The sequence below is a fragment of the Belonocnema kinseyi genome, chromosome 4 (assembly GCF_010883055.1).
Source record: "Belonocnema kinseyi isolate 2016_QV_RU_SX_M_011 chromosome 4, B_treatae_v1, whole genome shotgun sequence".
In the NCBI taxonomy this organism is placed as follows: domain Eukaryota; kingdom Metazoa; phylum Arthropoda; class Insecta; order Hymenoptera; family Cynipidae; genus Belonocnema; species Belonocnema kinseyi.
Genome location: NC_046660.1, coordinates 20,371,182 through 20,390,421, shown reverse-complemented (window position 1 = coordinate 20,390,421; position 19,240 = coordinate 20,371,182). Strand labels below are relative to the sequence as shown.

Below are 19,240 nucleotides of genomic sequence, written 5' to 3'. Positions count from 1 at the left end.
GAAAATTAAAATTCGAAAATTTTTTCTAAAGCCTCCAGGGGACTTCGTTTTCGCACGAAAAAATTTTATGTGCCCTTATTGCATCCGGACCCACAATTTGAGTACTTTTAAATATTTCAAAAAAGTTTATCGAGAATTCCGTAAACAATAAGTATTTTGACAAACTTTTAGGGAATGTTCCACAAATTTTGGGAAGCTTGGTTAATATTCCACGCGGATGTATTATCATATGACACCTACTAGTACCCGATCAGGCCCCGACTAGGATAAGTCGGGTCAGCTGACTAGCCCCCGACTAATCTACCGTGACGCTACTGGTCGGTGGCTAGTCAAATGACATGACTAGCCCCCGACTTTAAGTGGGGTCGACTGGTCGGGAACCAGACTAGTTTCCCATTTGAATTTCTACACGGGTTATGTTGTATTATTATTTTTTAATTTGCAAATACTGTAACACTGATCAATTTATTTGGAGCGAAAAAACTCATGAGGAAAAATGGTTTGATTTTCCGAGTAATATTTTCTCTTTAAAACAACATATTTAAATGCATAATTTCAAATTGATTCATTGAACTTTTTTTGTATGTAACAAAATTTTCAGTGATCGGTAATAAATAGCTAAAAGAACTTTTGCATTCAAACTTTATGAAAATGCGCTAAAACTCCGTTTTTTTTATTATGCCAAATGCAATTTTTTTAGAAAAATTTAATTATTTAAAAACTGAAATTTCCTAAGCTTGAATCAAAGAAACATGCTATGATCCCAAAAAAGTTTTCATTGAAGAAAAATAATAACGAATAGTATAAATTTTTCTCATTTAAAGAAAAACATGCCTTTTGCAAAGTTTAAAAAAGGCTTTACCAGAAAATGTTTGTTGCAATTCCTAATCTTTTATTGCTGTTCACTAGAAAAGACCGCATACAAAAAATGTCATACAATTTTTAAAGCAAAAGAATTTTTTTCCAAAATTTGATTTTTGAAATCCAAAGAAAGAACAGAATATATTATCCACCCAGAAACATTTTTTGCACGTAGAAAGGTAGTATCTATACGTGCAAAATGTGTGAAAGTTGAGTCGATTATATACGAAATGACATTATCTAAAGGACTGAAAATTTTTTAATTTATTTTTTTTTTTATTAGCAGCGGCGTTTTATACACATCAGGCCTAAAATGGTTAGAAAGCTTGAGATTTGTGTCCTTCAAATCTCAATTATTAAAATTTGACTAACAATTATTTAAATTCAAATCCATTTTTGTCATTACAGAATACTTCTTCTATAAAGTATGTTTTGATAAAAAATAAATTAAGAGTTTTTTTCTTGTTAGAGTGTGATCTAGTTAACAATTTATTCCACTTCTTTAATAGATTGACAGGTGTTAGGAAAGTAGTAGTGCTTTAATAGAATCTTGTTTAATGACTCTCACCTTGCTTCAGGCTAGAACTTTTTACTTCAATTAGAACCCTGTTTTCTTATGATCAATTATTGGTTCTAGTCTCTAGAGAATAATTCAATCGTTTGTGAAAAAGGGAATTCAACACTCGAATTTCAATTTCGAAAAAAAATAATAAATCCACCTTAATATAAATTATCAATAACATAAATGTTTAAAAGAAAAATTTGAAGGTTAATTTGCATTTAAATGTTGCAATAATTTTTTTATGGAAAAGTTTTTTATATTCTGTTTTTATTTATTTTTTAAATTTCTTTTTTATTCGAGTTTCTATTTTTAGTTATTTTTTTAGTTATAAATTTAACTACGTGCTTGAAGGTTTATGTTTTTTATACTTAATTTTAGGTTATTTTTAAATTTATTTTTAGTTCGATTTACTATTCATTTTTTTTTTTTGTTAGAAATTTAACTACGTGGTTGAAGGTTCATGTAGTTTGTTGAAAATTTGTCCTTATTAGTACACTTTTTTAATTAAAAAATCAACTACATGGCTTACTTTTTAAAAAGTTTGTGAAAAATCTATTATTCAGGTTGAAAAATAAATTTTTCTAGTTAGAAAATCTTTTGAATTGGAAATTTTACTGGTTGGTCCAAAAAATTTGTTTTTATTAAAAAATTTGGTAGAAAAGTCAATTATTCGATCAAACATGAAATTTTTTTGTTGAAAATTTATATCTTTCATTTAAATTAAATGTTTGATTAAAAAACAAACAATTTTTATTTGAAATTTATATATAATAAATTAATTTTCTGTTAAAACATATTTTAGACTGAAAATTCAGGCATTTTTGGTAGAAAATTACGTTTCTTTCTGCAAAATTAATCTTTTTGTTGAATATTTAACTATTCCGTTAAAAGTTCATATTTTTTAATTGAAAATTGAACCTCTTTGTTGAAAGTTGACCTTTTTGTTAAAAATGCATTTTTTGGTTCAAATTTAACTTTTTGGTTACAAATTATTCTTTTTGTGAAACATTAAACTTTTGTTAGATACTAAATGTTTTTTTTTCCTTTTTTTTTTTAAATTTAACAATTTTTTTAAAAGTGAATGTATTTTGTTAAAAATGCCGGTTTTCGAAATTTCCCGATGATTTCAGCTGAAACTAAATTCACAAAATTGAGAACAAGAAAATGAGTATCATAAGATTGTTTTTAAATTTATATAAATATCATTATTATTAGATTCTTGAAAAAAATTGAAAAAGATTTTTGTATGTTTCCGATGAATCGAAAAATAATCCAGAAGATGTTCAATCATTAATTTTTTCATTTTTTAGGATTTTACAAAACGTTAAGAAAAAATTAAGTCTTTTTAAATAATTTCTATGACATTTAAAATATTTATACCTGACTCAAAGTTTGTTTAAATGTCGAAAAATTTTTAAAATGTAAAAAATGCACGGATAATTTTCTAGATTTTTCCAGGAATTAACAAAAAAAATTATTTATTTTGTTGAAACCTTTCGAATTGTTTTCAAAGCTTCTAAAGTTTATTTTTTAAATCTTGAAAAATCTACATTTCTAGCAATTTAAAAATGTTATAATTCTGTTTCAATTTCTTCAATTTTTCTAACTACTTCTTTAATTTACTTGATTTTTTATTCTATATTCTTAAATAATTGAAACATTGTGCCTTAAAATCTTTTACACTCATTTTTGTAATTTAAGGAAATCGTTTGATATGTTTAAAACCCTTTTTTAATTTTCTCGAAAAAATTCTTTTTTTTATCTTGTTAGACCTTCTAATTCTTTAAATCAAATTTAAATTAAATCTTTAAAATTTATTCAAATCTTTACTTATTTTTCTTTGAAATATTGCAAAATTTTAAAAATTGCCCTAAAATCTTTCAGATTCTTGCTTGAAAATTGTTCAAAATTTATCAATAATATTTTCAAATTAATTTTTAAAAATAAAAAGTTATTTAATCCTCTTCTAGAAACCTACAAAACTTGTTTTCATTTTCGTACAACCTTAAACAATTCTTTTAAAACCTTTACAAGTTTTAACTATTTTTTAATCATTTCAGTACTTCTGAAATTGTCTTACACATACTCAAATTTCTTCTAAAATTATATAATATGGCAAAATTTCAAAATTGGGCTTCAAAATCTTTTACAGACTTTTTAAAAATTGCAGGAAAGAATTTAAAATATTTTTTCATATTTTTTTTTATTTTTTTTTTTTAGAATTCCCTACAAAGATTAATTTAAAATTTACCCATAAATCTTAGGAACTTTTTTTAATTCTCTTTATACCCTGCCAAATTCAGTTTATCTAAACAAATTTCAAATCTTGATTTAAAATGGTAATAATTTCAAATAAAATAATTTTGAAAAAATACAAAATAATTAAATGATTAGTAGCTGAATAATTTTTTCAAAATATTAAATTAAATAAATATTAAATTTTAGTTTCTTAAAGTTAAGTGACATAAATTGATTATTTATTTGAATTTTATATAATTGAAGATTGGATATGATTTACATAAGTAAAGTTTATTTATATTAAAACTTCCCTGATTTAATTACATAATTTTTCAAATGATTCTGATATTGTGAAATGAATATCTGTATTAAATTTTTTTATTTATACGTTAATGTGTTTTATTTTTTTCTGATATTAATATAGAAGGTTACTAATTAATCAATTTTTCAGAAATAAAAGTGGAAATAAAAAAATGTAGAATAAAAATGGAGACGACTAAATAATCCTGAAAAATAAAATTCGGCAGTTTATAATATTACCGAATTGGAAAATTCTCGAAGAATAAAATACGCTTCGGAAAATTGCCGAATTATAAAATATCCTAATTGGAAAATTATCAAATTGTAAAATTCAAGAATTTAAACAATTACAATTTTTTTATAAATATATTTCATTGATTTCATTGTATAAATTCAGACACTCAGTAGTTGTAAGCTAAATTCTTATTTTTTGAACTTGAAAATTAGATTTTTTGACAACTTCTTAATTGGACCAAATTTGCTCCTCGAACCGAAAAAAAACCACTCTCTATTTTCATCGTACCTTATAACGTTTTTCAAACTAAATATATATATAAATTTAAAATACGATCTTTACGAACGACTTTTGTATTTTTCTTTCTTCAAATTCTATGCAAATTAAAAAATGCCTCACTCATAAATATTTTATTTATAATTATTGTTATTTTAAATTCAAACAATTTTCAAAATTATAAAAATTAAAAATAATTGGAAAAAATAATATTTTATTATTGTATTTTTAATCAATAAAATATATTTATAAAAATTGTAATTTATTTATTTCTTGAATTTTTCAATTACGTAATATTATAAACTGTCATGAATTTTATTATTCGAAAATTTTATTATTCAGGAATTTTACATATCGGTATTTTTATTTTTCGGCAATTTCATTGTTCTCGAATTTTCTAATTCGGGAATTTTTCAGTCGTTCCTAAAAATTATTTCAATGTCTAAATGAAAATGATAGTTTAATACTTTTTAGATTATGAAAACATTAATTATTAGCCAATTTTTTCATTATATTAAATTACATAAAAATTCAATTGTAATTTCTTTTGAGTAACATAAATTTTTTATTTACTTCAAGTTTATGTAATTTAATATTGGCCATAATTAGTATAATAAAAGTTTGTGAATGTTGAAAATACTTCCATTCCAGTTGCATTATTTTGGTAAAATTTCGCTATGTGAAATGAGCATCTAAATTCTGATTTCGAAATTATGTCCGAATATATTTTTTTATTTTTCCTAGAATAGTTTAAAATGTTATAAATAACTCAATTTTTCTGAAAAATGTAAAGTAAAAATTATTTTATTGATTCACTGAAAATATTTTTTTAATGCTTTTTGTGTTATGAGCTAATTTTTTTTTTTAAATATTAAATAACGTAAATGTTGCGTTTGAATTTTTCTCTATTTAGCAAAAAAAATTAATTATAAATTGTAAGGTTATATGATTGAAGATTTGATATAATTTGTATAAAAAACTTTATTTAATTCTAACCCATCTGTATTACAATTATATGATTTTTAAAAATCCTGATTATATTCTGAAATGAGTATCTGAATTCAATTTTCAAAATTATATTTACATTTTTTTAAATTATTGTAAAAGTTTATTAATAATTAAAATGTTCATAAATTAAATTTGATGCGGTAAAAAATGTAAACAAATAAATAGTTATTCAGAAATTGGGTAAATAATACAAATAAATGCAACAGTAAGCGCGTCCTGGCGCACACACATGGAAGTCTAGTACAAAATTAAAAAATTAAAAAAAAAACGAGAGAGTTGATTTTAATCTTTTCCGCGTAGTTGCGAATGTGGTTTCACTCAGGAAAGAGCACTATACTTTATAAAATAAGCGAGTAACGATTTAGTGGGGTATCATTTTTCCGAGGGTTTCTCACCGCGACATGTATGAACATTGTATGTGCATAATATCTTGCACATAGTAATCTAAATACGGACATTCAGTTGCGTCGGCGTGCATCGGTATAAAATGGGCATTATCCCATAGAAATGAAATGGAGATTATGCAAGACCTACTTTTTTGCACTCCTCGAGTCATATTCTTCCTCAGAGTGTGTGAGAGTGTGACTGACTGCCTGACTGACTGGGTCAGACCACGAGTCGAAAAAAAAACGGTACTTGAGAAAGGAAGAAAGATCGAAAGGAAAGAAGGAAGTCGATTATACGATTACGTGCCAAGGCCGTAAAGCAAGCGCTTATACATGTAATCCGGGAAAAAGTTAGTGCCTTTATAGACAGTTAGAACTCATTCCCACTCACTCTTAACTATTTTATAGACTATTTTGTTCAAGGTTAGGACCAAAATTTGTCCAAGTTTTTTTTTTATTTATACCTGAAATCTCTCTTTTATAAAATATATTGCAGGATTTAGAATCACGCTTTTGAAATCCTTTGCATAAATTAATTTTTTAACTTCTGATGGTACAATATTCGCAAACTAGCTTTCCTTGCGAAAAAATGTATATACCTGTATGCCCTATGATAAATTATTCCTGAAAAATTTTAATGCGTTTTCGATATTTTTTGGAAAGTAACTTGTGTTTATTTATTTTTTTCATAGCTTGTGTCGTTTTTCGAAAAATTAACTTTTTTATTTTTATTTTCACACATAAAATAAAAACCGCGCATCCTATAAAAAATAATTATTAAAAATGTGTAGCTCTTTTTTGGATAAACAAGTTTTGTCTAATTTTTTTTCGTAGCTTGTATATTTAGACCAAAAAAAAATTATTTTTTTATTTTTAATGTTGTTTTTTACGACTGAACACAAAAACTACACGTCCTATCGAAAAGTGATTCATAACAAATTTGTATTAATTTTTTTTCGTATCTTGTATAGTTTGACAAAAAAATGAAATTTTTTAGTTTTCATTATTTTTCGTGCGATCAAATTTGGAATTTTCAAATTTTTCACCAAATTAAAAAAGTTGTTATGATGATCTCGTAGCGCTTTAAAAAATCAACGCTCTTCTTCTCTTGGCTTTTTTTCTATCATGCGTTGTTTTGCTTAAAATTTTCATTTCATTTTTTTATTTTTTTTATTTTAAAAATGCTATAACTCTGATAATTTTTTTTTAATAAAAAAAGGCATGAGGATGAATTGTTTGAGTTTCTGAGTACTATGAATCAACGTACATAAAATTTTTTAATCTTGAAAAAATTTGGTTTCAAAAATTTTTTAAATGCGCACACTTTTTACATTTTTATCCAAAATAGCTGGTTTACGAACTCTTTCTTTCTTTTGAGGCCATAAAAAATTGTGCCAAAGCAGAATCTAATCTGATCAATTTTTCGAAAGTTATCGTGCCTACAGAATACAGACAACAGACAGACAAACACCTTCGTAAAAATCGTTTTTTCTGACTCAGGGGGTCTCAAAACGTGGAAATTTGATGAAAACCGACAAAGGAAAATTTTACATAAAACCAATACCTTCTAATTAGGATGTGAATGTAAAAATTTGGGAATTTTTATTGTTCAGTGAAAAGTCAGGGATAAAAAAAAGCTTACAAAAGCCAGGGAATTTCTATAACTTTCAATAACTGTCAAGCAGAATAAATTTGTAATTTTCTAATTTTAATTTGAAATTGTTTTATTTCTTTTATGAAAGATTCTAGGTTTAAAATATTACAAGTTTAAGATTAAAGGCCAGGGAAAAATATTCAATTTTTTGTTGTTGTTAAAAATTTAACTATTTCGTAGAAACTTAACTTGTTGTTCAAAATTTCATATTTTGATGTTTGATAAGTGAACTGAAATCTCTTTTGGATTAGAATAAAATTTTGTTGTTGTTGAAAATTTGTCTTCTTAATTTTTACATTCATCTGTTTTTGTAGAAACGTTATCTCTCTTGTATAAAAATATAATTGTTTGGTTGAAAATTCAACAATTTTGTTAAAAAGTCACCCTTTTTAGTCATAAACTCAAATGTTTTTAATTCATCTATTTCATAGAAAATTCACTTATTTAAAATTCTCATTTTGTTGTTGAAAAGTCCACTGAAATATTTTTTCGGAAAACATTTAACATTTTTTGTTACAAAATTGTCTTTTTCATTCAAAAATTCGTCTGTTTTAGTAGACATTTCATCTTTTCTAGGAAAATTTGGAAGATTTAAAGACAATTTTCTACATTTTTAATCGTTTTTCAAAATTTTAAGAAAAATTCGAGGCAGCTAAAAATATTTTCAAGCATTTAAGATTCATTGAATGAATAGATCAAAAATATTTTAGAACTTGTAATTATTTCCGAAAATCTTAAATATTCATCTTAAATATTCAAAAATCTTTTCTAATTTTCTTAAAATTCCTAGGAAAATTTGGAAGATTTTAAAGCACTTTCTTTACAATTTGAATGATTTTTCATGGAAAATTCGAGTCAACTAAAAATGTTTTTTAGGGATTTTTTTATTTCTAATAACTAAATTAAAAATAATAAATAATATAATAAATAAAACAATTTTAAATCATTTTTTATTTTTTACAAACTTCTAAGAGTCCTAAATATCATTTGAAAAGCTTCAAATTTTCCTCTTATCTTGTAAAATGCTGGAAAATAAAAAATATATATTTTTAATCTTTTAGCTTCTTTTTAACATATCTGAAATATTTAAAAATATTTTTCAATTTTCTCAAGGAAATTATAAAATGCATATTTGTATCATTCTAAAAAAAAACTGCTAATGCTTCTTTTGTTGTAAGTAATTTCACTATTTGTGTTATTAAACGACTACCAACACCATCACAAAACTACCAGCATAACCAGAACTATGACAACCAGTCACCACCACAATTACAAACACTAACCTTTATTGACACTATTACTGAAAACCTCAAACAGCTACCACCAGCAATAACTTTAAAGATCATCAACCACTAAAAGCAACCACTGCTACAACCTTCAAACACAAACAATCACCAAAATCCACCAAAATAACTAAGCCATACTGCCATCCCCACCAGAAAATTATCTCTAAAACCATATGCCACCATCACCTATAACCACCACCGCAACCAACAAGCAACATATTTAACTACAAGCAACCAACAACCACGACTGAAACTACCTCTAACCATCAACATCTACCACCTCCAGCATCACAACCACCAAGAATCACCACCAACTCCAACTAACTGCAAAAATCAACCACCACTACCACCTACAACCTTAAACATCCAACAACCACCACTACCACCCGCAATGGCAAACAGCCACCAGATTTCGGAGGCAACAAATACCACTAAGTACTAATAACCACTGTCACCAACACAATCACCTCCAACCACTCATAACCACCACCACAATTACCTTCAACATTTTTAATTTCATAAAAAACAATCACCATCAACAAAAACCACCACTATCTCCTCAATCACCAGAATCGCTACCACCAACCACCATTAGCACTAGCACCATCGTTACTAACACTTTCAAGGAACTACTATCACCACCATTACAACTATTACCAAAAATCAGTACTTCCAGTTCCAAGCACCGACAGTTACTAACAACAGCCACTATTATAATCTATAACTACAAACAATTATAAAACTCTTAAGCACATATACCATCCCCACCAGCAAACAATTATAACCACTACCAACCACCACCACCTTCAACCAGTATCAAACACTTGACTCCCACCACAAGCTAACCTATCGAGCTCCACATAAAATTTCTAACAATCATCAGCGACCACCACTACCTTCAATCATTAATAACAATCACTACCTTTATTCACCAACAACACCATCGCCTTCGATCACCAACAACAACCACTATCTTCAATCACCAACAACAATTACCACCTTCAATCACCAATAACAACCAACCCCTTAAATGACCAACAACAACCACTAACTTTAATCACCAAAAACAACTGTCGCTTTTAATGACCAACAACAACCACTACCTTCGTCGCCAAGAACAACTACCACCTCTAACCATCAACAACAAACAACACCTCAATCATCAACAAAAACTACTACCTCTAATCACCAAAAACAACCACCACCTTCAGTTATTAACGACAATCACTACTTTTAACTACCAACAATACCACCGCCTTCAATCACCAGCAACAACTACTATCTTCAATCACCAACAACAACCACCAACTATAATCACCATCAACAACCACCACCTCTAACTACTAACAACAACTACCATCAACCACTGCCTCTAATAACCAACAAGAACGACCACCTCTAACCACCAACAAAAACCTCTAGCTTCAATCACCAACAACAACCACCACCTTCAATCACTGAAAACAAATACCATCTCTAACCACAAGCAGCAACCACCACCTTCAATATTCAACAACAATCTTTATCACCACCTTCAATCACCAACAACAACTACCACCTCTAACCATCAACAACAACCACCTCTAATCACTAACAACAAACATCACCTTCATTCACTAAGAACAACCAACACCTTAAATGACCAACAACAACCACTAACTTTAATCACCAAAAACAACTGTCGCTTTTAATGACCAACAACAACCACTATCTTCGTCGCCAAGAACAACTACCACCTCTAACCATCAACAACAAACACCACCTATAATCACCAACAACAACCACCACCTCTAACTGCTAACAACAACTACCATCAACCACTGCCTCTAATAACCAACAACAACGACCACCTCTAACCTCCAACAAAAACCTCTAGCTTCAATCACCAACAACAACCACCACCTTCAATCACTGAAAACAACTACCATTTCTACCCACAAACAGCAACCACCACCTTCAATATTCAACAACAATCTTCAACACCACCTTTAATCACCAACAATAACCACTACCTTCAATCATTAACAACACCACATCCTTCAATCACCAACAACAACTACCTCTAACCAGCAACAACAACCACCTCTAATCACCAACAACAAACATCACCTTCATTCACCAAGAACAACCAACACCATGAATGACCAACAAAAACCACTAACTTTAATCACCAAAAACAACTGTCGCCTTTAATCATCAACAACAACCACAACCTTTATCGCCAAGAACAACGACCACCTCTAACCACAAACAACTACTAAAACACCACCAATTTATTTTCCTTCCGAACTACACACTTTTTTATTATTCCTGTATTCTTTATTATTTCAACATGTCTCAACTGCACTTTTTTCTCACTCACTAACCGGGGACATCTGCTGTTAATTTTTTTTTTTAATTACTGTTGAAGATTGAGAAGTAGGAATTCGGAAATGGGAAGTGGAATATGGAAAAATTACGTAATCGCACCCAAGCGTCTATATAATTTCATTTCACAGTACCTTTTTAAAAAACTTTTGCATTTTATAGAATTCATAGAAAAAAATTGACTTTGTTCAAAGAAGGAACAACGATTATTGTAATTTTTATCTCGAAATTCTCAAACTGTTGAAAGGATGACAGGCAAGTAGTGCATTTCACATGGAATGAAAACAATTGATTTTTTTTATTCTAGATTGTTAAGCCTTAAAAAATTGAGATCATTTTCAATTCGAGTCTCCGGCTTGGGTATGATAACCTCCTTATCTGCCTTGTAACATGTATCAATTAGACACGCCCTCAGAAGTTGATTTACAAGGCAATAAAATTAACAACATGATATTATTATTTCCATGGGGCATAATGCCGAAGGCGTACAGGCTCGATTATTGATCAGCAGTCACACGCTGCACTTGACGTGATAAATGCAATTGCAACTGACATGATAGTTACATAGTGCATTTAAGCATCAAGTGTGACGTTCACAAAGCTTCACACTGAAAAACAAACATTGGTGTTCGTACGGGACGAGATTCTCGAGACATTGCCTGAAAAGTGAGAGGCGAGATGGATTCTCGTTTAATGGATTTCAAACTCACTCGGTTTTAGTTCAAAGCGATATATAGGCCACCTGATTGCTTGAACTCATAATTAAAAAATTTGCTTTTTCATGGTCTGCTGCTACAACTTAAGTTTTAAGTAATCGATGGGAAATTCCATTTTCGATGCAAACTCCTGTTAAAAACGAGAATCCAACGACCAAATTTGGACCACAACGAATAAACAAAAACAAAAAATTCTATTGTAATCTATAAAAAAAAATTTCAGACAAAAATAAAACAGAGGGAAGAAAAATGAGAAGGCAGCCAACCACATCCCCTTCTTAGCTGCCTTCTCATTTTTCTTCACTCGTTTTTATTTTTGTCCGAAATTTTTTTTTCAGATTACAATGGAATTTTTTGTTTTTGTTTATTCGTTGTGGTCCAGTTTTGGTCGTTGGATTCTTGTTTTTAACAGGAGTTTGCATCAATTTGGTTATTGGACGTTAAATAGGATTTTTAATTTGGATTTTAATCTAATTCAAATTTCTTACATTTTCATTCCATTTTAGATTCGAGAAGTTTAATTTTTTTAAGCTAGTGGGAAAGGTCGAATGTGACGAGAGGGAGTTTAATAGTGGAAGTCTTTTTCTTATAAATAATCTACTAGGAGAAAAATGGCTAGGCGCCGTACTTAAATTACGTTACGGATTATAGGCCCTCCAAGAGGGCAAAAATAAGAGGGAAACATACAAAATATATTTACCCTCCCCCTCCCCTTTTAGCTGTTCGTAATTTTTAGTTTCCACAAATGTTTTGCTAGTTATTGCTAGTAGAATTTGACAAAGTGTCAAAAAAAATTTCAAAATCCTTGATCATTAATATTTAAATATTAGCATTTTCGTCTCCTAATACTTTTAGCTTGAAATTTTTTATTAACGAAATAAAACACTATTTTAGACGCAAATTTTCAGATTTATTCATTTATTTTAAATAAAAAATGTATTTGTTACCATGAAACATGCCCTTTTAATAAAATACTTGAATTTCCCAAAAATAACTCAAGTTTTAATATACCAGTTAAATTTTCAACCCAACCAAAAAGTGAATTTATATTTCAATGAAGAAACCAGATATTTATAAAACAAAAATTAAACCAAAATGATGAATTTTCAACAAATAAAGATTTTCCACTCAAGAAAGAAATAAAAGTTTTTTTTAAATTGTTTGAACTTTAAAGCAAAAGACGACTTTTCCCAAATAAAATTGAATTTTCAAACGAAAAATATGAATTCGGCAAAAAATTTATTTTCCACGAAACTAATGCATTTTTACCCCCAAAAAAAATGAAATTTCAACCACGAAAATTTTTTTTCACAAACTTAGTAGAATTTTCAACTAAAAAAGATCAAAAACTGTCAACGTTACGTTTTTAGTCAAAAAATTAATTTTAAGGCAAAAAAGGCTTTTCCACTAAACAGTTAAATTTTCAACCAAAGACATAAGCCTTTAATCAAAAAAAAATTAATGTAGTTTAACTTTTACCCAAGTAGTTGAATCTTGAATCTAAAAGATTAATTTCCAAAGGAGTTGTTATGCTTTCAGCCAAAGAGATTAATTTTCAACTAAAAGTATAAATCTTAAAAAAAATTATTTCTTAGCAAAGTGATTCGACCAAATCTTTCAAACAAAATATATGAATAATCACGCAAAGAATATAATTTTTTACAAAAAAGTTGCACTTTTATAAAAAAAAAATAAAGTCTACCAAAACAGATAAATTTTCAAAAATGTTTTGCTAAAATTATCATGAAATTCCCAATCAAATGGACTGGCAATTAAAAAAAAAGAATTTTTCCGTCGATAAGTACTCGAACAATGCATTTGTTTATTAAATTTGTTTGATAAAATCATTAAATTCATCAACAAATTATGAATTTTCTGAAATTATCTTGAGATTCCTAATTTAAAAAAATTAACGTCGAAAGAAGCTAATTTTTCTGACGACAAATGCCTCAATAATGCATTTGTTTATTAAATTTGTTTATAATATTAACAAGAACAGTCTTTAGAGACATTTTTTTTATTACAATATTTTTTCCATTCAAATGTCTTGTAATATAACTTAAAAAACATTAAATTATTGAAAATTATAGAAAGCACATTTTCAACAATTGATTTGTTTATAAACAATTTTTTTTGTTCATTGTATCATGATGGAATATCTTTATATAATGTAAATCTATAAAACGTTGACGATTAGAACAATTTTCCTATTATTGACGAGCACCGGGAACGTCAAATAGAAAAAATGGTTATTTTTTTGTCATATTTATTTATTTATATTAAATTGAAAAACTACATTAAAAATTAGGCTCGAAAACTTTCTTTGAAATTTAATCAGCTTTAAAGAAAAAACATCTAAATCAGTCCACAGGTTCAGCCGGAATCGTATTTTGAACCTTAACCGATTTGAAAGTTTTTTTTTTATGAATGCTCAGCAATTAATTTTAGAGATAATTGCGGTTTGCTTTTTTTTTTAATTTTGTTCACAGAGCAACAATATATAAACAAATATAGTGACAAAATTGACCACTTTAGCTTTGTGAATTTTTACCTCAAGAAAAAATACAGATAGAAATACACTGTCAGCTGGAATTATTGCACATGCATTCATAGAACATAATTAATTTTAATAATATTTAACCTAATTATTATAAACAATTTCTATAAACAAATTCGTTATAAACAAGTTTTTCTCATAGCTGAATTGATTTTTTCTGAACAAAAGTGATTCACAATTGTCTTTAAAGCCATTTATATACTTTAAGCTTTACCAAACATAAACAATATAGATTGTTTATAACAATTTAGTTAAACAAGTCTCCTAATCGGCCGTTTCCTCGTAGAAAAAAATGTTTTTTTCTTCAATAATTATTAGAGTGACATTTATTGCGGTGACTAACAAACGAAATTATATAAAGAATAATTTATATGATTGTTATAAACAATTTTTTAACAAAACTGTGATTTATTTTTTTACATGCAAAAAGGACGGTTTTCCACTGAAATTATCCGACAATAAACTAACAGTAATTCCAAAATTGGATATGGGACATTAAATAATATTTTGCGTAATTGTTAATAACAATTTCTGTAGAAAACTGTCCATAGCAATAACGCTGTACTTGCGTTTTTAGAAGTCACCTATCTTTCATTTGTTTTATGCAACTTCTTGAAAAATAAATAAGGAACAATTGAAAATAAGGTTCATTGATTCAATAACACAAATAAGATTATCACAAAAATGATTGAAGAAAAAATAACTTTTTTCCACGACCAAAGGCAGATTGTCACGCATTGTTTTAAAATTGTTATTAACAATTACGCAAATTATTATATAATGTCCCATATCCAATTTTGATATCACTGTTAGTTTATTGTCGGATAATTTTAGTGGAAAACCGTCCTTTTTGCATGTAAAAAAAATAAATCATAGTTTTGTTAAAAAAATTGTTTATAACATTCACATAAATTATATAATTCCATTGGTTAGTCACCGCAATAAATGTCACTCTAATAATTATTGAAGAAAAAAAACATTTTTTCTACTAGGAAACGGCTGATTAGGAGACTTGTTTAACTAAATTATTATAAATAATCTATATTGTTTATGCTTGATAAAGCTTAAAGTATATAAATGGCTTTAAAGACAATTGTGAATCACTTTTGACCAGAAAAATCAATTCAGCTATGAGAAAAACTCGTTTATAAATAATTTGTTTATAGAAGTTGTTTATAATAATTAAGTTAAATATTATTAAAATTAATTATGTTCTATGAATGCATGTGCAATAATTCCAGCTGACAGTGTATTTCTATCTGTATTTTTTCTTGAGGTAAAAATTCACAAAGCTAAAGTGGTCAATTTTGTCACTATATTTGTTTATATATTGTTGCTCTTTGAAAAAATTTAAAAAAAGCCAACCACAATTCTCTTAAAAATTAATTGCTGAGCATTTCTAAAAAAAAAAACTTTCAAATCGGTTAAGAAATATGACCTGTGGGCGCTTATGAACAGTAAATTCCTATTCCAGACCACTGTGAGTCGACACCCTTTATATAGGATAATAAAAATGAGGAATTGATTTTAAGGATTTTTTTTTTATTTCCAGGAGATTAATGGAAAAAGGTTCCTCAGTTCCGTGGCAGCAGACTCTGGAGGAAGCAACAGGACAATTTAGATTAGACGGTGAAGCTCTTAGAGAATACTTCAGGCCCCTGGAGGAATGGCTCAGGGGGGAAAATTTGCGAACTGGAGAACTCGTTGGATGGACTTACGGTAAGACAACCTAATTTTATAGAATTCAATTTCCTGCCGGAAAACCAGCATCCTTTAAATTGCAAAACCATTCTCAATTTCCAATTTCATCCTTCAAAGGACGAACTACAACTGCAGAAAAGTTCAGAAAAAATTTAGAATTCTCGACAATTGACCGCACTTAATTGCATAAAAGCTCAAGCGTGGGGGGGGGGGTGTCAGAGTGGGAGGAAATTCATTTTTTTCGTTTAAAAATGTTCAAAGACTTCAATTTCGGTCCGATTGTGAATTTTTGTTTTTAAATTAGAGGTCATTCGATTCTAAATAGCTTGAGGCTCCGAACTGTTGTCTCCTCTATTTGTTTATTGATCATTTTTTCACTAAAAAATATAGAAAAACTGAAATTTTCTACAGAAAAATATTTTATGCTCTAATAAATGATGAGGAAAACTTTATATTGTCTAAAATTAATGTTTAGGAACTCATGAAATACAAATAATTTGTTTATTGTTTAATTTGTTTTACACAAATTTTATGAACAAATTGAAAACTAGTCTTATTATCGGTAAATCTTAGTTGTTTTTTTCGCTAAAAGTGCTTCATATTAATAAAGGAATGAAATTTAATCACTAAAATAATTTAAAAGTTTATAATAACCATTATTATAAACAATTGTGTGGGAAAATTAAAAAATTGAAGATTAAAAAAAATTCCTTCAATCGCCAGAATGACTTCAGGTATTCTTTAAAATAATTATTATTTAATATAATTTTATAAAATATAACAATACAAATTTTTCTAAGCAAATTAGATACTCAAATTTAAAGTTTTGGCCCTTTTGCATAGAATTTTTTTTGCACCGGCAACGTTTTAAGCTATTGGATGCATGACTGTTAGCCACAAAAATATTATAAAAGTTAATAATAACCATTGTTGCCATAATATTCCTAAAAATAATATATCTTTGATAATTTATTTATGATGGTCTGCTTTTTGACCAGGGTAGAGCGAATTTTTTTCACAATTTTAAATCAACATTAAAAAAAATTACTGTCAAAATTATTATCTTTGATAATATTTTGTAAAATGAAAGAATCTTAATATTTATCATTTTTAATCTATTTCAATTGAAAACCCGACTTTTTCCAAGTGAAACTGCCAACATTTGGGATTTGTTTATCTAAATTGTTTATAAACATGTATGTTCTTATTTTTAACAAAATATTATCAAAGATACATTTTTAAGGAATATTTGTAGCCATTCTAGCGATTTAAGAAAATTATAATTTAATAAAACACGAGAATTAATTATAACAATGGTTATTGTTAACTTCCCAAAAATTTTTGTGACTAGCAGTTATTCGGCCACCAGCTTCAAGCATTTCCAGTGCAAACCATTATTTTTATGGGAAAGGATTAAAATTTTGATTTTTTAAATATAATTTGTTTATTAAAATTAAAATTGCTATATTTTATCAAATAATAATAATAATAAAAATTTATTATTTTATAATGAATATTATAATAATAAATAATAATATAAATTATATATATAAATAAATAATAAATAAATAATATTTGGCACAAGAATTGTTTATAACAGTGGTTATTGTCAAAGTTTCTATTGGTTTTGTAATTAAATGTCATTCATACATTTATGTGAAGCACTGGTACCAAAAAGAAAATTTTTTTACTGATAGCAAGACTATTTTCTAATTTGTTCATAAAATTTGCTTATAACAAATAAATAGAATAATTAAAAAATTATTTGTATTCTATGAGTTCCTAAATATTATTTTTAGATAATATAAAGTTTACCTGTTCAGTTATTAAAGCGTGAAAATGGTTATGTACAAAATTTCAACTTTTCCAAACTTTGAGTGAAAAAATTATTAGTAAATAAATACAGGAGACGAAAGTACGGAGCGTCAAGTTCTTCAGAATTTAATGAATTTTAATTTTATAAAAAATTCAAAATCAGACCAAAATTGAAGGCTCAGGACATTTTTGAGCGAAAAAAAAATTTCAAAAAATTTCTCTTGAAGGTTATCTAGTTGGTTATAAATTTTATTATTTCTTTCAAAAAACGCAATCTTTTTTGGAACAAAACTATTTTTTGTTGTTTAAAATTTGTAACTTTTATTTGAAAGTTAATCTTTTCCAGTCGAAATATTTAACCTTCCTTGAATAAAAATGCAACTGTTTTGTTAAAAATTTGACTATTTCCTATAAAATATAGTTTTTGTTTGAAATTCATATCTTTTTGTTGAAACTTCAATCGAAATTTTGTTACATGAAAATAAAACTCTTTTTTTTCTGAATTTGTCTTTCAGTCTTTCATTTATTTAAATTTATAAAATGCAACCTTTTTTTAAATTATTTTTTTAAATTCAAAAATTTTCTGTTTTAAAAGAAATGTTAACTTCCTTGGCTAAAAAAGCAACTGTTATTTAAAAATTTTGTTAAAATCTCATAATTTTGGTTAAAAATTCGACTATTTAGCAGAAAATTAACCTGTTTTCACCATTATTATTTTGGTGTTGGAAACTGAACTGAAATCTGCTTGAAATGCAAATTTAACAATTTAAAAATTTTTTTTTAACTCATCTACTTTAAAAGAAATTTCATCTTTCTTAAATATAAAATTGCAAAGGCTTAGTTAAAAACTCAACAATTTTGTTAAAAAGTCATACTTTTTGGAAGAAAATTCTGCTACTTTTTTATAATTTCACTATTTTTTTATAATTATTTTTTTTCTAGAAAATCATAAGTTTTAAGAGAAATTTTATTTCTTGGATAAACTTAAAAAGTCATACTATTTGGTTGAAAATTATGCGATTTTGCTGAAAATTGGATTATTTCGTAGAAAATTTGCTTTTTGCTTAAATTTAATATTTAAGCGTTGAAAAGAGAACTGAAATCTTTTCTGGATAAAAATTCAACAATTTTTATTAAATTACCTTTTTTTAATTTGAAATTAATATGGTTTAAAAGGATTTTTATCTTTTTCCGATAAAAATGCAATTTTTAGTTAAAAATGTGCCTATTTTTTCAAATAATCATTTTTTTAAAAATAAATTTCGGCTCTTTTAATAT

The 19,240-nt window shown here is 27.0% G+C and overlaps 1 protein-coding gene across 1 annotated transcript in view; it reads left to right on the top strand.

Moving 5' to 3' along the window:
* LOC117172038 (angiotensin-converting enzyme) overlaps window positions 1-19,240 on the top strand; it is a 242,259-nt gene that overhangs the window by 192,265 nt on the left and 30,754 nt on the right. The window contains exon 12 of the mRNA XM_033359768.1: window positions 15,999-16,165. Within this exon, the coding sequence (XP_033215659.1) occupies window positions 15,999-16,165 (167 nt within the window). The remainder of the gene's footprint in view (window positions 1-15,998; window positions 16,166-19,240) is intronic.